At 36.4% G+C, this 18,861-nt stretch overlaps 1 protein-coding gene across 1 annotated transcript in view; it reads left to right on the top strand.

The window, feature by feature from the left end:
* The window catches only part of LOC134533937 (ATP-dependent DNA/RNA helicase DHX36-like), a 63,519-nt gene extending 45,705 nt beyond the window's left edge, over positions 1-17,814 (top strand). Inside the window, exons 12-18 of the mRNA XM_063371756.1 lie at positions 1,025-1,226; positions 2,468-2,656; positions 7,648-7,817; positions 13,570-13,725; positions 14,833-15,133; positions 16,074-16,171; positions 17,296-17,814. Coding sequence (XP_063227826.1) covers positions 1,025-1,226; positions 2,468-2,656; positions 7,648-7,817; positions 13,570-13,725; positions 14,833-15,133; positions 16,074-16,171; positions 17,296-17,371 — 1,192 coding nt within the window. The 3' untranslated portion in view covers positions 17,372-17,814. The remainder of the gene's footprint in view (positions 1-1,024; positions 1,227-2,467; positions 2,657-7,647; positions 7,818-13,569; positions 13,726-14,832; positions 15,134-16,073; positions 16,172-17,295) is intronic.
* Positions 17,815-18,861: the final 1,047 nt, after the last annotated feature.

Below are 18,861 nucleotides of genomic sequence, written 5' to 3' on the forward strand. Positions count from 1 at the left end.
TCCAAAAAATAAAACATGAAAAATCACTTAGTCTTCTCTGATTGACAGATGAAAAAACATGATAAATTTGCAGTCTCCTGTGGGAGGGAACATCTACTGATTTTCCCATCATAATTATTACATACAGAACGTACCAGCACAAAAAAAGTCTAAAAATGGCACTGCTGAGTCACGCCTATGTTTATCATCCATTCTTTTCCCAACACAATACACAATTTTCCAGAAACATACTTAAAGCTTTTAAATAAATCCAAACGTAAAATACCACCATGAAATCTATATTTAAAAAAATTAAAAATCCATAAATACAGAACATAACCTAGCAAAGAATGTTACTACAACCAGTAAAAAATTAAGCTGCTTTTCTGAGTAAAACATACAAGTATCAAAATTAATTATAAGAATATTAAGGATCTTAAAATAAAAGCTTAAAAACTAAGTCACTATGACCTTTGACCTTGGACCATATAATTAACTGATAAACTGTTACTAAAAAAAAGTATTATGTTTTAAAAATACTCTGCAAAGCTGGAGAGGACAGGGGTCTGCAATGCTACATTAGTTACAGTGTCAGTAGAGTTGAAATTAACCAAGTTAATGTAGACTGCTCTGCTGCGTACTCTGATAAGCAAAATTTCTGACAACACAGATGAAAGAAGAAAATCTTCTTGGTTTTTAGTGAGCACAGAGGTAATATTTTTCAGAGTGAGGTTATTCCAGTTTTTTTTTTTCAGTCATATCACTCCATGATTCGCCCAGCGAGAAAATGTCATCTTTGAGATTATCTTTCTTTAGGCTTTCTACGACATGTAGATTATTTTCTAGGTCCTCAAGAAAATATAGTCAGGCTTTGCCGATAATGGCGCTTCAGGTCAGCTCTGTTAGGCGAAGCTTGGTTAATCGAGATTCTGCTGTGGAGCTTTTTACTTCTTTATTTTTGTAGAAATAGAAATATATTGTATCCCTGTCATTGTTATCAGTAACTGGATAGAGCACTTTGTAATTGTATTATTTTGTCCCAAAGGGTGCAGCCTGGCAACTGCTACCACCTGTTTTCGCGAGGTCGGGAAAGGATCATGACTGACTATCCGCTTCCCGAGATGTTGCGCACTCGCTTGGACGAAGTCATTCTCCAAATTAAAATCCTTCAGCTCGGCAAAGTTGAGCCCTTCCTGGGGAAAGTTATGAACCCTCCTGATTCGAAGGTGATCGCGCTCTCTCTTAAGGTAAGTTTTATCTTATTCAAAGATAATAAGAAATCTATCGAGCAATCAATATTTGTATTTGTTGTTGTCTAGTCCCTTTTATGATCAGAAAATGAAGAATATTAAATCACATATTTTCTCTCCATAAAATTATTTTGTTTTTTTTGGTAACGGTTTAAGAAGTTCAAGTATTTCCTACTGAAATTTCAGTATTGTTTAGTGTGTTGAGGCAATTCATTTTAACTTTACTCACCATTTGAAAACTAATTGAGTTGTACAGATTTTTAATTGATGCAGTTGTTGACTTCCTAAATACTGTGTTGACCATAAAGGTGGGAATGAGAGGGAAAGTGGAAATGATAAAAATGATAATGAAATAAATATGAGGGGTGATGGGGAAGGGGAATGGAAAGGAATTTACTGGGATTGTCTATTGGTTGATTATTTCTGATATCCCTAAATGCTCTGTATGGACATCAGAATGCTTGGGTGGGATGGCTTCTCCACTACTCATCTAGTCATCATTCTTTAGGGCTATGAATAAAATACATTAAGTTATATGTTATGTTTTAAAATTATATTTTAATATATGTTATAAGAGGTTAAGATTATTACTACATAAAATATAAAAAAAAAAAATTCTTAGGAAATGACAAAGTATGAAAGAAAGGGTTAAGAGTTTAATTCTTTAAACAATAATCGGGTAATTTCAAAGTCACAGAGCAGTTTTTTTTTATCACAAACATACTGTACATCAGGTTGTACATATAAATTTCTTACAAAAATTCATATAATTGTTAAACTGTATAAAAACACTATGTATTTTAAAATTTTATTTAAATATTTAATTCAAAATTTGATTTGAATGAAAAAAAAATATAGTATTTGCAGATGCCTAGTTGAAACCTTAGACTGAGTTTAACACACTATATCATTTGGAGGCACTACCTCTACGGCAGTGCGTTGCTAACAATCCCAGCAGTGTCACCAGTAGTTGAGGCTTGGTAGTCTGTCTCGGGTACCTTGAGTGTGTTTGAGGTGTGTACAAGTTCACTTGTCCAGATCAGCTCTTCGTGCCTCCTGGCTGGTCTGGAAACCTGGTCAACCCCGGCAGTGGCTGGCCTCAATGGTGCAACGTGACCATCCCATCAATTACATTTATCTATTATCACTAGTGTTTGCAGGCAGTATTTAAAAAAAAAAAAAAAATGTGGGTGCAGCAGAAATGTGCATTGGAAAGAGGTTGTGTCTCAACTGTACAGTTGCTGCAAGACTTGAAAGCCCTGGATGAGCACGAGAACCTGACTCCTCTGGGATTCCATCTCGCCAACTTGCCGCTGGACCCGCAGATCGGGAAGATGATCATCATGGCTACCATCTTCAGCTGCATCGATCCCATATTCTCTATTGCAGCCAGCCTCTCATTCAAGGACCCATTCGTTGGATCGATAGTAAGGAGACTGTTCACTTAAATCATGTGAGAATTATCTTTGAAAAGGTTTTAGCTTTTTGACATAAACTTCAAATCATATTTATATTTTGTAGTATGTATGGCCCTATGATATAAAGTGTTGTTAAAAGAATTTTTTTAAAAGGCCAAGAAAAGTCCAGAAATTAGTTCACAATGCATTTGTAGACATCTTGTAAGAGATTAGGTAGTCTGCAGATTTTAGGTTAATGAAAATGAGGTTATTAACATAGGTGTTCTGTGGCCAGAGTGTCTTTGGCTCTAGGTGAAAACTGTCACTATCATTTTTGATGAATGTGAGCCTGTTGCTATTCTAGTGGCAGGCTATAGTCAGCTTGACAAATTAAACAAAAATTCCACAATGTTAATACCTGAAAATATAACTTTATGGAACAAGTGTTTTTACGGATTTGGCATGCAAGGGCCAGAAAGATTCCAGCTTTAGTTTGTTTAGTTCTTCATTCCTGGACGTGAATGCAAGATTGGATGCTGAAATTGTGAGTGAAAATGGTACAGATTTGCTTACTTTAAACATATCTAAATAAATTGGTGTTTGTTGTTTTATACTTACATCCCTAAACTTGCTCAGAAACTGCAGCATGTTTCCCAATATAATTAAATATTCCTTCGTACTGTTGGCTAGTTATACTTGTAATATTACATATAATCTTTATGTAATGTTATTTTCAGCTTATACATATGTAGTTGCATATTATGTATTTGGTAACTAAATTATCTGTTATAACTATATAGTATTGAATTGATTGATAACTTACCATCTAGTATATGAATCAAAGAGCTTAAATTATCATTTAATGTATTTTAGAGCACAAATTTCACTAATTTAGTAAAGAGTTGATTCATGTATTCTAAAAAAAATTTTTACTTTCAAATTTTTATACAGCTAATTTTTGTGTCTTGGTTGAAGCTCCTTTTACAAAGTGCAGTAAAGTTAAAATTGTGAGGAGTCATCAGCAGCAAGTAGCCTGAAACCGTACAAAAGGCTACAGTGCTTACTAAGCAAAGCATTACCTACAAATAGATAAATACATTTTTTAAATAGACCTATATGTATAATGGTGAATATACAGCAGTATACATAATGCAATACAATTTTACTCAAGAACAAATTTTCTAGCTTTAAATTTTAGCTTATACCATAACAGAAAAAATTACAAATTCTTAGATAAAGTCATAAAAAATTTGATCTAAAATCTGTCCCAGTTTGCCCTCATAATTCTAGGGCGTGCTGTGTTAGTTATTTGTGTTATTTCATACCTCCGATACCCCAGAAACATAACGTTACATTTTATTTCTTTTTGCAGTATTCTGAGTGCTCAGAGGTGAATTCTTACTATTTTTTATAAGAAGTAAAAAATTCACTTTTTTGTCCCAAAAATTTCAAAATTTGCGTTAAAAATTCACTTATTGCAATTGTGAAATACATGTCCTTACAATTGAGGCTCTGAATGCCTCAAAGAGTTTCATGCATAACACAACTTAAGTTTACTCCAGCAGACTGGCAGTTAACTACTAGTTGGTAATTAGACAGTGTTCCTTAAGTCAACCAGCTTCTTAATTAATTCATAATTTTGCTAGTAGTCTATGGTGTCTGCCATTCATTAGTTTGGGGTGGGGGGGGGGGGGGAATTTAATTTGGAATTTTTTTTTTGTATGTTTATATCTTAGTTAAGCAAAAATAAGATTGTTTATTGGTTGGCTGTACATTTTAAATATAGTATTGTGCTGCAAATCAGGGATTTTCTTGGCACAGTTTTTTTTTTTTTTATTTAGTCATGTTTTTGATGAGTATCAAGAGGTTCATGTTTAATTTTTGTACCCCATGGAGCCCTTACGATTTAAACTTTAGCCAGTCGGTCCAACCGCTGTGGCTAGACACGTCTCACTGCCCCATGCGTCATTGGCAGCATGTCGGTTTTCCCCGTCTGCCATCACATACAACCTCGTTACGTTCCCGTTGTGCCAGACATGCACGGTGCCGTGCATCTGGCCTGTGTAAGCTTGGTTCCCATTCTACTCTGGAATTTTTTTTATCCTCCCGCCTGCCTAATCTTTTCTTGCCACAATGTCGGCATGATTTCCCTCTCCTCTCCCCTCCCCGCATCCTAGTGTTGCCTGTCATTTGGTCACCAGCAACCCCCACCCTTCCTAACCAAATGCCAGCGCAAGTCGCGCTGTCCTGCACGACACCTGTCGGACTGTTCGTAAATTAAATTAAGGCCTATGTTATTCCTGGTTTCTGCCACCAGAGAGCACCTACCACCTCTCGGCACCACCTCCAACTCTACTCAACACTCCTCTCCCTTCATGGTACCTTCTGTAGGCCACATGGCACCGCTCTACAGCCCAACACCCTTTCTGTCGGCCAAAGTTTAAAATATTGAGCCCCACCCTCTTCTTGGCTCTGTGACCATCTTTAACTATGCGAGCCACCACCTCCCGCCAGGAAGTCTCTCGGTAACCTGTTGGAAGATCAGATCTGTGTTTCTTGTTTGCAGTTTTTTTTAGGGTCGGAAGTCTCTTTGAAGAGAATAAGGGATGTAGTCCCAAGAAAATAGAAAAGGGAGCTAATTACCTATTTTCCTTAATGCCATAACAACATATAGTGTTATACAGTAATTTTCTGTGGTTTTATCTTTCACCTTGTTGCCTTCGATACAGTGCTCTCTCGGCCCTCTTGGGATGTAGTTTATGGATTTTTCTCACAGTGTGACTTTTTTTTGTATGGGAAATGGCAGCAATTTTTCACTTCAGCTTTATTCCCGACTGAGCCACCTTTCCTGTGTCTCCTTCGCGGACTCCTGATATGCACCCCTTCTCTACCGGCCGCGGTTGCTTTGAGGCGCCTGCTGAGGACGCCCTTGCATCAGCTGGCGTGCAGCAGTTAAGTCCCAGAGGAATGTGATTTCTGTATAATTTTTAAGAACATTTTAAATTCAATTTTGGACTCTGTTACTTATAACAATTATAGTCTAAGGACATTAAGCAAGGAAGTCGTTAAGTCCGTTTTAAATTTTTATCTTTACTGTAACTGGCCAGATTTGATAGTTCATAGGTACCAAAATAATTTTTTTTTAAAATGGAATTTATCTAAACATTTTACCTAAGTACTGTCGTGGTTGTCACTCCTGTGTCACACCACCAAAAGTCAGACACCCGTCTGGGAACAGCCTTAAACACTCCAATCTTTTTCAAATTATTATTTTGCGCGCTGCTCCAATAAACGAGTGCCCCAAAATTCTTAAGTAAATTATTCAAAGACCTTTTGGAAAAGGAAGAGAACAGATTAATAGTATTTAAAACGAAAAACACGTAATTACTTGCAATGCTAACAACTTTAATGGGACTACTTGCGCATGAACATGGCAGGCAATTTAATTGAAAACAAAATCTCAAAAAGATTACAATAATGCCTATAACCTTTTGCCCTATAGTGCTACAGAGGCTTTTAATAGAGCCACGTTTTAGTATATACCAATAAATAAAGACTGTAATTAAATCAGACATTGATGACAAGCAGCTCCAAAAAAAATATATATATATGTATATGTATATAAATAATGAATTATAATTCTTTTTAAATAAAAGTTAATAAAAATAATTGTCACTCTAAAATGTCTTAATTACACCCGGGTGATTTTTAATTTACGACGCTTCACGGCAAGCATGATACAAGGTTCGTTAAAAATGGGTACCACGACGGAACATACACTTGAAATTGTGGGCAGGGTCTTTTAGCAGAAGTTATTATTCGGATTATTCACTTTTATTTTGGGCAAAGTTCATATCAACGCCCCGGGGTTACAGGGGCAAAAGTTCGGAGCCGGAATCACTTACTTGGATGAACGATGTACGTCGAATCACCCCCCGGACCTCCTGGGCCGGAGTTTAGCGGACTGTAATTTAGCAGAAGTGCTAAATGCTTCATATTAACTCTGCATTCAACCGAAAATGTAGCGTGATCTCTTCTTCTTCTTGGCAGCACCCGTAACAACGTAAGTATTCCCCAATGCTTAATACACGTCAGCTGATTTTATTGAAAAAGTATTCGCGAGCTCGCTCAGGCCCAATACCACGGGCCATTGCGCTCGTGACGCTCCAAGCGCACACACACCTCATACAGCGATCAGCTGACGACTCACTCAAACAGCTCATTCTGTCCTCCTTGACGTATTTCCCCCACCACCTTATAGCCTTGGAACAGTCCATTTGCATGTTCACGGGGGGGAAGCGTCGCACACCGTATTATGATTAAAAGTCCAAAGCGTTATTATTAAATATTAAGAAACTAAACCATTAACGTAAAAAATAACAATATAAAAACATATTTAAAAATAAGATTTACAAAACTTATAACAGACCAATACTTTTTTAAAAAAAAAAGGGAAGGGGCAAATATTAAAACTAAAATTATGTAACAGCCATAATTCTTAATTAATTAAAATAAATCTAAAATCAAGTGGCCATGCCGCCTATGGCCACAGTACAACATGATTGTTATCCTTCAAAGCAATTTAAAAAAAAAAAAATGTTTTAAAACCTAACTTATTAAATGGTAACAGACATACTATGAGATACCTGGTTGTTTTTTTCTATTAATTCATTCTCCCACTTTTACGATCCACAAGTTGCCGAGTTGAACAACAGTCAGTAGTTGTAAAGTTTACTTTGTTTCATTACTTCCACTTTTGAAGTATTCTAGATAATTTATAGTTTTATTTGTGGGTAATAGCTAGAACATATTTCCTGGAATTTTATAAAAATTATATATATATATATGTGTATATATATATGTATATATACACACACACATTCATACATACATACATACATACATACATGTATATATACACACACACACACACACACACACACATATATATATATATATATATATATATATATATATTTGACAGTGGTGCGGCAATACAAGGGTGCATTGTTTTGTTTAAGCGTTCAGAGAAGAAGGTGCTTGCTGCAAAACTCAGTTTGCTGAAGGGACATGTCAGTGACCACCTGGCAGTTGCTGAAGCAATGAGGGTCTGGGAAGAGTTGGAAGTGAATAAGAAGAAGAAATTCTGCAGGGACCACTTTCTCTCACAAAGCACTTTGTACATGCTTAGGTCTGTCTGCCTGCATTTTGTTTTAGATGTGTGTGTTGAATCTGTGTAATGGTGTTTGCGGAGATTTTGAGGAGCAGTACAAATACAATTTGAGCGGCATATGGAAAGAGACTGCTGTTTTGGCTGAAATGTTAAGTTATTTTTAGTAATTTTTAAAATATTCTTTATTTAATAGAATGCAATATTACAATATTCTTTATTTTTTCTGAACACAGAATAAATCCAATATTTTGATTTAGTTTTATAGGAGTTTCACTAACATTTTGCAAAATGTAGTATTTCTAATATGTTATGAATGCTATTTCGGGGTTTTACTTAGAAAATATTGGTGTAGATAGTAAAAAAAGGGCACAAATAAAAGTTTTTAGAAAAAACCAGTGAAAGGTGCAGTTCGGTTCTGCGCCGTAAATTATTTGTGAATTAGTCAGGTTAAAATTAAGTGTTTTGTATTAATATTTAATTTTTTTTTAATGATTTATCTTTTTTGATATATTTATTATATAATGAAGTATAACTAATGATTTAACAAACACATACAGACATGATCTATTCATTGTGGGCTCAAACATTGTTAATTCATTATTAGTTTTTTCATTTCCTTTTCGATGCTGCTGTAGCTCTCGCATTTGCTCTGCACTGGACTTTTTAAGCATTCAGGTTTCCTTTTGACGTGAGCTTTCCTCTGACTTGCGTTTTCTATCATTCCGAGCATACTCACGAGTCATATGAGACTGCATCTTTTATTATTTTATAATTTTCAATTTAATATTGATTTTCACCTATATTCTGGCGGTTATTTTTACTGTCTCATGTTGGGTCCTAGTAGTGCTCCGCAAGTTCATAAAAATGACACCCGAATCAATATCCTAGCTAAACAAGATTCCACGCTTACACCAATTTATAACTTTACACAAAGCTAATCCGAAACAAATCACATACATCCACTGACACTGTAGATGACATTCACAGACAAATCAAATACTGCGCGACAAACACATACAGACATGATCAATCCATTGTGGGCTCAGCCATTGTTTATGCATTATTAGTCTCATATTTATTGACAGATTCAAATCTGATGGTATTTTGTCACACAAGAAAGTTCGACCGACTATCATTGTGTGCCAGAAACTAGGTATTTCGGCACTTTTTTTTTAAATTTTTATTATAATTTTAAATTATTTTGGGAAATTTTATTTTATGTATAATTTGGTTACAATTGGGTGATTTACACTTTGTTAGGCTGGTGTACTCTACGTAGTTAAACTTTGTGCCAGTAGATTGAGGCACCTTTTCTAAGGGACCAATATGATCTTTTACAAGTCTAAGGCGTCGTTAGCAGTCCGGTTGACATTTCTCCCGCTTACAGTCACGTCCCTGGCCTGTAACCTTATTTCCCTGCATGACTAAAACTTCCTACAGCAGCTCTGGACGAGTTGTTACCATTTCTCAGAGACGAGCTTACCATAGCTTTTACCGTCACGCATACGTCTTAGGTTCTCTCCTCGAAAGTCACGTTAGGATGCTCGTTCCCAGCCTCGTTGCACCCCCCACCCCTCCCAGCTCCCTCCGGTTCTCAGAATTTAGCCCAGGATCATTGCCCTGACGTGAACCCCGCCAGGGTATGGCAGACTTCAAGGTCAATTTGCCATAAAAAAAAATATGTGCAAAGATGGACCACACACGACATCTAGCGGCCGAAATAGTAAGTTCTTCTCTTGTCGCCAGCTCGTGGAGCTGACGCCCGCGACATCTGGTGGCGACCTGGCTAACCTCCCAACTACCTTCCCCTGTAGGCCGCCAGAACGCAGCACCGACTACGCCATTAGCCCCAGGCTATAGCAGATGTTTTGGGTGAGTCGATTCTTTTTTATTTCAGACACCCCTCAACAGGTAGCGCTAAAATCGGCCAGTGCTACCAACTTCAGGATATCGAAGTCAGAGTGTTTTCTATGATGCCCACTCAGGGAACTTCGGAACCTTTCAGTCCGGACGCCCCAGTCTCCCCCTCCACTTTTGATTGAACCTTTCCTTTTAATTACGAGACGCGGCTCCTCCGTGGACACTTCGCGTCGCGATTGCAGACGGACTGTTTTAAATTATTGGCTAATCAACGAAACGCACTACAAGACTTACATCCGGCCGCAACCGACAATGTAGTCGATGAGACAAGGGATGCGATCCCTGTAAATTTCTTTAAGTAGTTTAGTCCGTCATAGTACAAAGAATAGTAGTTATTTTCTTTTAAATTATTTCTTTTTGAAATAATGGAAACGTCCGCGCCTGCCGCGTATTCGCGAGCTCCAGATCCGGATTGGTGACGCATCAGAATCTAGAAGCCAACTTCCCTGTCTGGTGAGTTGCTATCAGCGACATTCCCCAACCTCCCCTTATCTTTTGCGGGCATTTTCTGCCCAGTTTGCTAACTGTCTGTGTACTAGTTCTGATCAGGTTTGATTCGGACTGTTCACAGACAGGGTCCAAGACCCGGATGCCGAATTTGCATTTTCACACCCTTCCTCAACAAAAAACAGGCGCCCTGGCATCGTGTTCACTACTGATCTCCGGGAAGCGAAGCACCGATCTCCGGTGCTACAGTATTTATAAACCTTTTTTTTTAACTTTCTTTAAATTACGACATTCTAAGAAGTCAAGCACATAAACATCTGTTTTGACTTTGAGAATATAAACTGGGATGTTTAGAACATATTTGTATTTTTTTATTGGTTTATGTATTTTAATGAAACCTTTTTATAATCTAGTTAGGGCCGGCCCATATTTTTAAAATATATCTGAGCGCTCTTTAATTATGTAATTGAAATTGTATGTTAATACCTATTATATCTCTTATAAATTTTCCTTAAATAAATTTGGCGTAATTATATTCTGACGGAATCACACCTTCTTTCTATTCATTTCTCATATCCTTGTGAAACTTAAAAGATTCCCAGCACAATTGTAACGAGTGAATAGATGTTTTCACATCAAAAATTTTACCTACAGAACTTAAGTCTTTCTGTAGAATCTTTCATTGAAAATACCCTGTTTTATCGCATAATTGTCGCAACGCATAATCGTTGCACTTATATTTTAGGGTGTCAAAATTTTGATAAAAAAAACTTCTTGCGTAACGTTGCATGATGTTTTTGGTCCCGCTATTAGATTGCAAGCGCGCTTTGTGTAGGTATTTTTTCCATATAAAACAATGTATTTTAAAGTAGAAATCGAATATGTATTCGGACATTACCAGTTATTTAATTAACAGAAATACGAAGTTGTTTGAGGTTTAAATTTTCTTTTAAGATTTTTTAAACGTTATAACCTTTATCTGTTCGTCTGCGTCGCCGCTGTGTACTGCTTATAGAAATGTAGCCAGCGCTAGTTGGCTTCATTCATGTTTTGTTATGTTGCTTCTCATATAGAGTGCGCACACGTAGTCGAATATCGGTATCACGCCGATTGCATACAACGCATGCTCTCTGTCGAGTGCCGAGTTAACTACATTTTATGGCCCACACTTTTTCGTGGTGTGTACTACGATGATAGTTATGCATTAGTTAAGACTCACATTCGGGCCTCAAATTATGTTTTTCTATTTAAAGTTGAGAAAGATTTTTGTTGCATGACTTATTAATTTTAATTGTTTGGAGTGCTTTTGTATACTCAACTTTTAAATAAATGTTCTTTCCATGAATGGGTTTTGTTTTTATGAATAAATTTACCTAACAAAAAAAAATTTTCTCATAAAAGTTGCATCCCTACTTTTTAAACTTGGTTTTAGTATAAAATGTGCGACGATTATGCGATAAAACACGGTAATACATGACCTGCAAACAAGAATGTACAAAGTACAAATTCTCTAACTTGAATGCAATTTTATCTGTAGAATCATCTTTTAAAATTATATTAAAAAAAGTATTACAGTCAAGTCTCATTAATACGAACCCGTTTAATATGAAGTTCCCGCTTATATGAAGCAATTTTCTGGTCCCGGCAAACAGAATAGGCTTTTAAATGGTATAAGGTTAATATGTAATTCGAAGTTGGTTTTCGTCCCATACAGAAGTATTTGTACATATAATTATAATGGTTAATACGAATTTTAATTACTACTCTTGGAATGCCCAAAACGTTTGCGGAATGTTGCAAATTTATCGCCCTTTGCCATTCTAAGAAATGAAAATAAACACACTGAAAAATCAGATATGAACACAGTGTTAGCAGCAATACTCGCGCTTGAGCTGAAGTAAAGAAATATTTACATCACGGGCGTGCCTCTAGCGTCGATTTGTATAAAAATGCAACGGATAATGTTTGGTTCGGTGCGTCAATACACTTCCGATATTTAAAATTTTCACGCCTCTAGTGGCGAAATGTGGAACCACGGAATGCAATCTGCCTCTACGTATATTGTTTTTCATTGGGTCGTGTATTCTTTTTTTATGGTATAACCGAAATACGTACGTCTGACATTGTCGCTGCCATTGTTTATATTACGTTGCATACAGTGATTTATCTGAAACTGTGCACGAATAACTAATTATTGTTCTTTGTGCATGGCAGATTTGCATTTATTCGTATCAATGAATACGAAACGCAAACAAAACGAGTTAACGTTAGCGGAAAAGCTTAAAATCATAAATGAAGTGGACAGCGGCAAGGAAAAAAAACTGAAATTGTGAAAGAATTTGATCTTCCTCTTTCTTCGTTGTCGACGATACTAAAAAATTGGAACAACATTGTTGGTGCTCGTGATGCTGCAATTGCTGATTTAGCATACCTTATTTACTGTAACAAAATAGTTAACATTACATGCTGTATGTTAATATGTTCTCAAATTTTAAAAAAAAATCCCTTATCGTAATATTTATGAGTTCTTTTTTTCCGCTACGTACCTGGTTAGGTAATTTTTCTCGAAAGCATAAAATATGGTTAATACAAATCTCGTTATTACAAAGTGCAAATTTTTTGGTCCCCTCAGGATTGTATTAATGAGACTTGACTGTATTTTAAATTATCCCTTAAAGTTTTAAAATAACAGTACAAGAATCCTTTAATTTTATAACAATTAATAGTGTTCATACCACTATGAAATTGCAAGCAATTGTTCATTTCTAGGTTCTTTGCATTCATTTTCAGTTTACTGTCATGACTTGTGATCTATGATATGGTTCGTTAACCTTTGTTAGTGTTTTGTCTGTTTTGTTATTATCACTGCTAGTGTGTGGTACTCTTGCTCTTGTTTGCTGGCCATCTGTAGATGTTTTCCTCCTATGATACCGACGGAGGTGGGAGTCCATACGCTGGTAGTGATAACTGTGTTCCTGTTATTACATGTAGTGCCCACCACTAAAGTCTATGACTGTTGGTGGGCATGTGACAAATTTCAAATAAATAAATAAATAAAAATAAAATAAGTAGAATCATCATTTTCGTTAGTATGTATGGATTTTTCTATTCTGTTTTGCATTTTTAATGGTTTTGTATAGTAAAAACTATCATATTTACAATATTAATTTTTAATTATACCTTAAGCATATGTAATATTTCTCTTAGCTGTAGTAGGCCATGATCATTTTTGGCTAATTTTTTCTTAAATGTTTCTCATGTATTCATTAGTCTAGTGTATAGCTTAAACAAAAGTGTATGTGTGTGTATACACAGACATTCATTATTATGTGCCTCTAAAAATCCTACGTGTTCTCAATAATAGGTAGTAATTGACTTAATTGTATATATTCTTATGTTTTAGAGATATGAAAGGACAGTTTGCACAGTACTTGAGAGAAATGGATTTTTTGATCAGTAGTGATTACAAGGCTGGAAGTGCAAACATAAATTCAGAACATTTGGGTCTCGTAAAGGCAATCATTTGTGCTGGCTTGTACCCAAATATTGCAATTTTCAGGTAAGCATTATCATATATTTAGAAATTAATGTAGTTTTATTTTTCTAATGACATTGTTTTTAGAGTTGTGATTGTTCCTTATTCGAAATGACTTTTGACTTGACTCCAGTGATCCCAGAAGTTTCTGTTGCACAAAATTGGAACTGTTGTTTAGTTTCTTAAGTGTTATGTTAGTTTTGATGGAAGTAAGTTGATTAATGGAAAACTTAGAGTAAAGAAATCAGGTTCAAGGAAAAACCTTCAAAACAGCAGTGTGATGGTCATATGGAATCAGGTTGAAGGAAAAATGATGTAAACAGCAGTGAGATCGTCAACTGGAATCATGTTCAAGGAAAAACCTTGTAAACTGCAGTGAAATTATCAGTTTATAATCTTTCTAAGTTCAAGTAATTTTCTCAAGCTATGATCTCCATCATAATTTTCCTGTGTGTATTTTTGGTTGGCATTAGATTTTTTTTCTGGAAGTGGCTGCGTCATTTGGCATATTGTCAGTCTATTGGATTTTCCTCATTGAAATACTTTTCCAGGGGTGACCCTCATAAATGCAAAAATTATATGTACTTAATACCCTCAACAAAATATAATATCTTTCTCATGGTGTCCTCTTAATTTCTGTAAAGCAGGAAGTGAATTGCATATATGTAAAGTGAGTCGCTCAGCAAAGTGAAGAAAGAGAGCAGGTAAGTTGGGCCTCCCTACATGTCCCTGGTTGATGCATTGATGCACTTTAGGCCCCTGTATGTAGTGTTTTTTGGAGGGAACTTTAATATTGTCAACCTAACTAACAAGTCTCTTAATTCCATTTTTTATTTTTTTTTTTGCATGAAGTTATTAAGAATTATTTTCTTTCGTTTTTGTTTAAAAAAAAAATGAATTGCTAATCATCTTATGTTCAGAACAAATTATTGTCTATATATAATATTTTATTTTGGATTTTAACATGAAAAAAGTTGATATTATTTTACAGTGAGCTGAATGTTATTTTAATTCTCAGTGATAAAAAACTGAGGAGGTGTGAATAATGCAAGGCTCCTGCAAAGTTGCGTTTAGGGAACTGCGAGGTTCGCTGGTTAGATGGGCGACGTGGCCGGGACTGCGTGCTTGCAGGAGGGTGGACCACAGCCGACACACGGGCAAGACCAACGTGAAGCTGAGCACGCGCGAGGACGGGCTGGTGGCTCTGCACCCCAAGTCCGTGGCGGAGAGCATGAAGGCGTTCGTCAGCCCCTTCATGGCGTACCACCTGAAGATGCGCAGCTCCCAGGTGCTTCTGCACGACGTCACCGTGGTCTACCCCACGGCCCTCCTGTTCTTCTGCGAGAGCATCGTCTGTGGGGCCAACTCGGTCGTCGTCAGCGACCAGATCTGCTTCAGCTGCAGCTCCAGCGTTGCCGCCACCCTTCTCAAGGTAGAGGCCCGTCGCAGTACTTCACAATTAGTTGCAGTCTCGTTTGCTGCCTTGGGAGTTGTAAGAGTTAGGAGCAAATGAACCTAGGTAAAAAAGAGTTTGTAACTCTCATATAAGCGAAGAGAATGACTTGGGGGGGGAGGAGTTTACTTTTTTTACATGGCATAATAGCAGACATCTTTTGAAAAATACAATTGCGAAGTTACATTCTTCTGAAGGTGAAATTGCTTAGTTAATACCTAATATCATGCGCCACAAATGATGAGAGCTTATAATCTAATTTACTTGTATGTGTTTTAACATAAAATCATCAGTACATAATATGTACTCCACCGTTAGTAATGAATTAAAAACATGTTAACAAAAATACTTTATTCAGAATATCTTGAGATATAAATATGCCGTCGTCATTGTCATTTGTAACGTGATAGGTAAGTTCTTTATTTTCCTAAAAATCACAACACTCTGAACATTACGAACAACATAGAAGTAGATGATCTTGCTGAAACAACCAGCAGACAACTTTCCCTCGAGAGGAGCATCAAGAGCATGACCTGAGTGACCTTGAAAGCATCTTGTCTCAAGAGAGAGTAAGGCACAAAGGCACAGAGGCACCCTAAGAGTTAAAAGGTCAAAAAGAGGCTTCAAGTAAAACAAACTCATGGTTTTATTTTTAGGTTAATTTTCTTAAAATAGATAATAGTGTTTTTGGTTTAAATTTTTATAAATACTGTTTATTTATAGTATCATGCAATGTCAAACATTTAAGATTATAAATTATATCCTGATGCTATTTTCATGAAAACTGTGTCATTTTAAGTGTCATACATGTGTAAATGTTATCCTGAAAAATGCCTAACAGCATCGTAATTTAAAACTTCCATGTCATGATACAAGGTACATCACTACCAGGTCCATTTCCTGCATTTTCTGTTTTCAGGAACTGAGAGATCAACTGGATGTTATACTGAAACACAAGATAACCCATCCAAACATTACAGATTGGAGTGAACGTAACTTTGAGGCCAAGTTGCTAAGGTTAGTTATTATGTTGCTCAGTTTGTAAGGCTATTTTTTATTCTAGATTTAGTAGATTTGAAAGAAAAAAAAATTAGACTTTGTGTATCCAATAACCTTGATGCCTACTGCCTTGGTGGGAATGGATACAGGGGTGATGGAATTACTGGGGTAGCTTATAGTGGGTGGGGATGATGTTTGGGAGTACTCGGAAAGGGTGCAAGCTAACGTATTAAAAGGGAGGAACCGTGGTGAACACAGGTAATGGTCGTTGCCGGCACGGATATGAACCTGGCACAAAGGTGATGAGCCTCACAGTCTGCTACACACAACCATCCCAGTCGAAAGCCGCAAACACACTGTCCCTTCGATCGAGATGGCTAGGGGAGAGGGGTTAACTGCAGGATCGACCATCGACTTTGCAGCCCCTCGACTATCTGTCGAACCATCGTCACGGCGGTGCGTCATAATAGCCTTGGTAACTTAGGGTGACACGGGGTTGGTAATAAATTTATGTCAACGACAAGGGTTTAGACCATTAAATTTATCATTCTCAACATGCATCACTCATTGACTCTGTAGTTTGTAATTCCAGATGTTGTAACAGCTTACTTTGCAGCATAACATACACCTTCACTGAAAACTCAAAAAATTTTTTTGCAGATTGGGGGAGGGGGGGGGGGGGTTGATATTTTCCCCTATCCTTCCCCTTGCATTGCCACTGCTTTGTACAAAAGTAAGTAGCAAAGCATCTTACCACCTGTGAAATTTTATTTATTAACATTTGAAGTGTATTTGCTTGTCTGCTTTTCAGTAGAGAGCTGTGTTTTGTTACTACTATGTTGAGTGTTTGTAAGGTGAACTGTGTGCGCTTGAATCTTTGAAGTCTTTAATATTGTATTATTTTTTTTTGCACATTAGCATTATGCTGCACTGTGGTTAGTGCTGATTAAATGAGGGATTTAAAAAACTTAAAATGGTTACACTACATTTAGTTTTACAGGTTTTCAGTTATCTGGTGGGTAACTACATCATTGACCTGTTTTTTTCCTATCTATATTTTCAAATTTAGGGGTATTATTTTTTTAACTTGTCAATTCATTGATTTGAAAAATTATTAAATTTAATTTAATTTACATTTTCAGGTATGTAATAAACCTGATAGTGGAAGAAGACAAGCGGATGACAGTTTTTATTCCAGAAGATAGGCAAAGGTTTTAATAATAAATATATTTTTATACTGTTCTTAAATGAAACATTGTATCAATAGAGTGGTTTTAAAATGAATAAGACTGTACAGTTGTGTTTGTAGGTTTATTAGTAATATTACAGTAAAATTTTTATGTACATGTGACATTTGTTTATTTTTTAAAATATTATCTTCAATTGGAACTCTGTCTCTAATAAAAACCATCTCTAAACAGTGTTTTTTTTTTTTAAATTATGGATTTCAACCATTCACTGGTTTGAATTTTTAAAATTGAGTATTTTCTAAAAATGGTAAAAAAAAAAAAAAATTGTTTGCTATAATTTTTTTTTGTAAAAAAATTCTATATTTATGGGTTCTATTGTTAATGCCTGTCTCAAATGTAATCTGTTTAGATCTATTGTTACTACTTAATGGACAGGTGAAAGTTAGAATAAATATTAAAATCAAGAGAAAAGTGCAATGTGAGCATTGATTATTTTTGTTTATTATCCCATGTGCCATCTCATCCTTTCTCATTTCTTCCCATCCGCCTCCCATGCACACACTTCTGTAAACAAACATCGCAAGAAGTATCTGTGGTGATCATTCAGCTAAGTTATAAACCATCCCAAATGTGCCAATGGAGGTTTTTTTTTTTTTTTTTTATTAAATTTGTGTCTCAGATATCTTATAACCTCAGATTATTTGGTCTTTGTTAGAAATACTGTTGTAATTTGCATTATGTAATCCTGTACACTCCTAAGCAGTGTTGGAGGGTTACCACATTTCGGAAATTCAGGGAATTTACTTGAAAGTCTGGAAAAGTGAAAGAAATTCACCATTGGTAGTAAACTGAGGGGAAAATTTCATGCTCCAATCTGCATCGCCCAGACTGTGAAATAATCTTGCATGTAAATCAAGGCTGTGGCTGTCTTTACCGCCGCTTACCGTCCGGCCTGACGAGCTCGTGGTAACTCCTCCCCCTCCACACCGACCGAGCCAATAAAAGTCAATCTCGTTCCAACTGCAATTAAGAGCACGCATACACGCGTCCACTAACCGCCTCGCGGCCGCTCGATACCTGTAACGACCCTCCCTCCCTCCCTGATCTATGTACTTTCCTTCCAATCTGGCCGTCTCGCCGCAACCAATCAGGGCCGCCGGCAGTGACGCCGTTAAAAATATTCTGGCAATATAGGAGTGAAGAGCATATATTGCCACTTGTAGTTTTTATCCATTTGCGTTTTGAACCATTGTATGTGTACATGCATGCCACTCATGCTGGAATCACAATAACGCGACGGCGCGGTGTGCTGTAAGTCCTTACCATTTTGTTATTTTTTGAAAAGTTGAAAATGGCCGAGATAGTAAGCAAAAAAATTCCTCCTTAAATTGAAAATGGCGGCTAACGCACCGGCTGAATTTGTTTGCCATATTGAATTTAAATATTTCTAATCAGGAAATTTGTCGTAGCCCGTCATTTTCGTCGCGCTGACGGCATAGGTGTGTCGAAAGTGATTGG

This window comes from Bacillus rossius, chromosome 7, assembly GCF_032445375.1.
Source record: "Bacillus rossius redtenbacheri isolate Brsri chromosome 7, Brsri_v3, whole genome shotgun sequence".
Classification (NCBI taxonomy): domain Eukaryota; kingdom Metazoa; phylum Arthropoda; class Insecta; order Phasmatodea; family Bacillidae; genus Bacillus; species Bacillus rossius.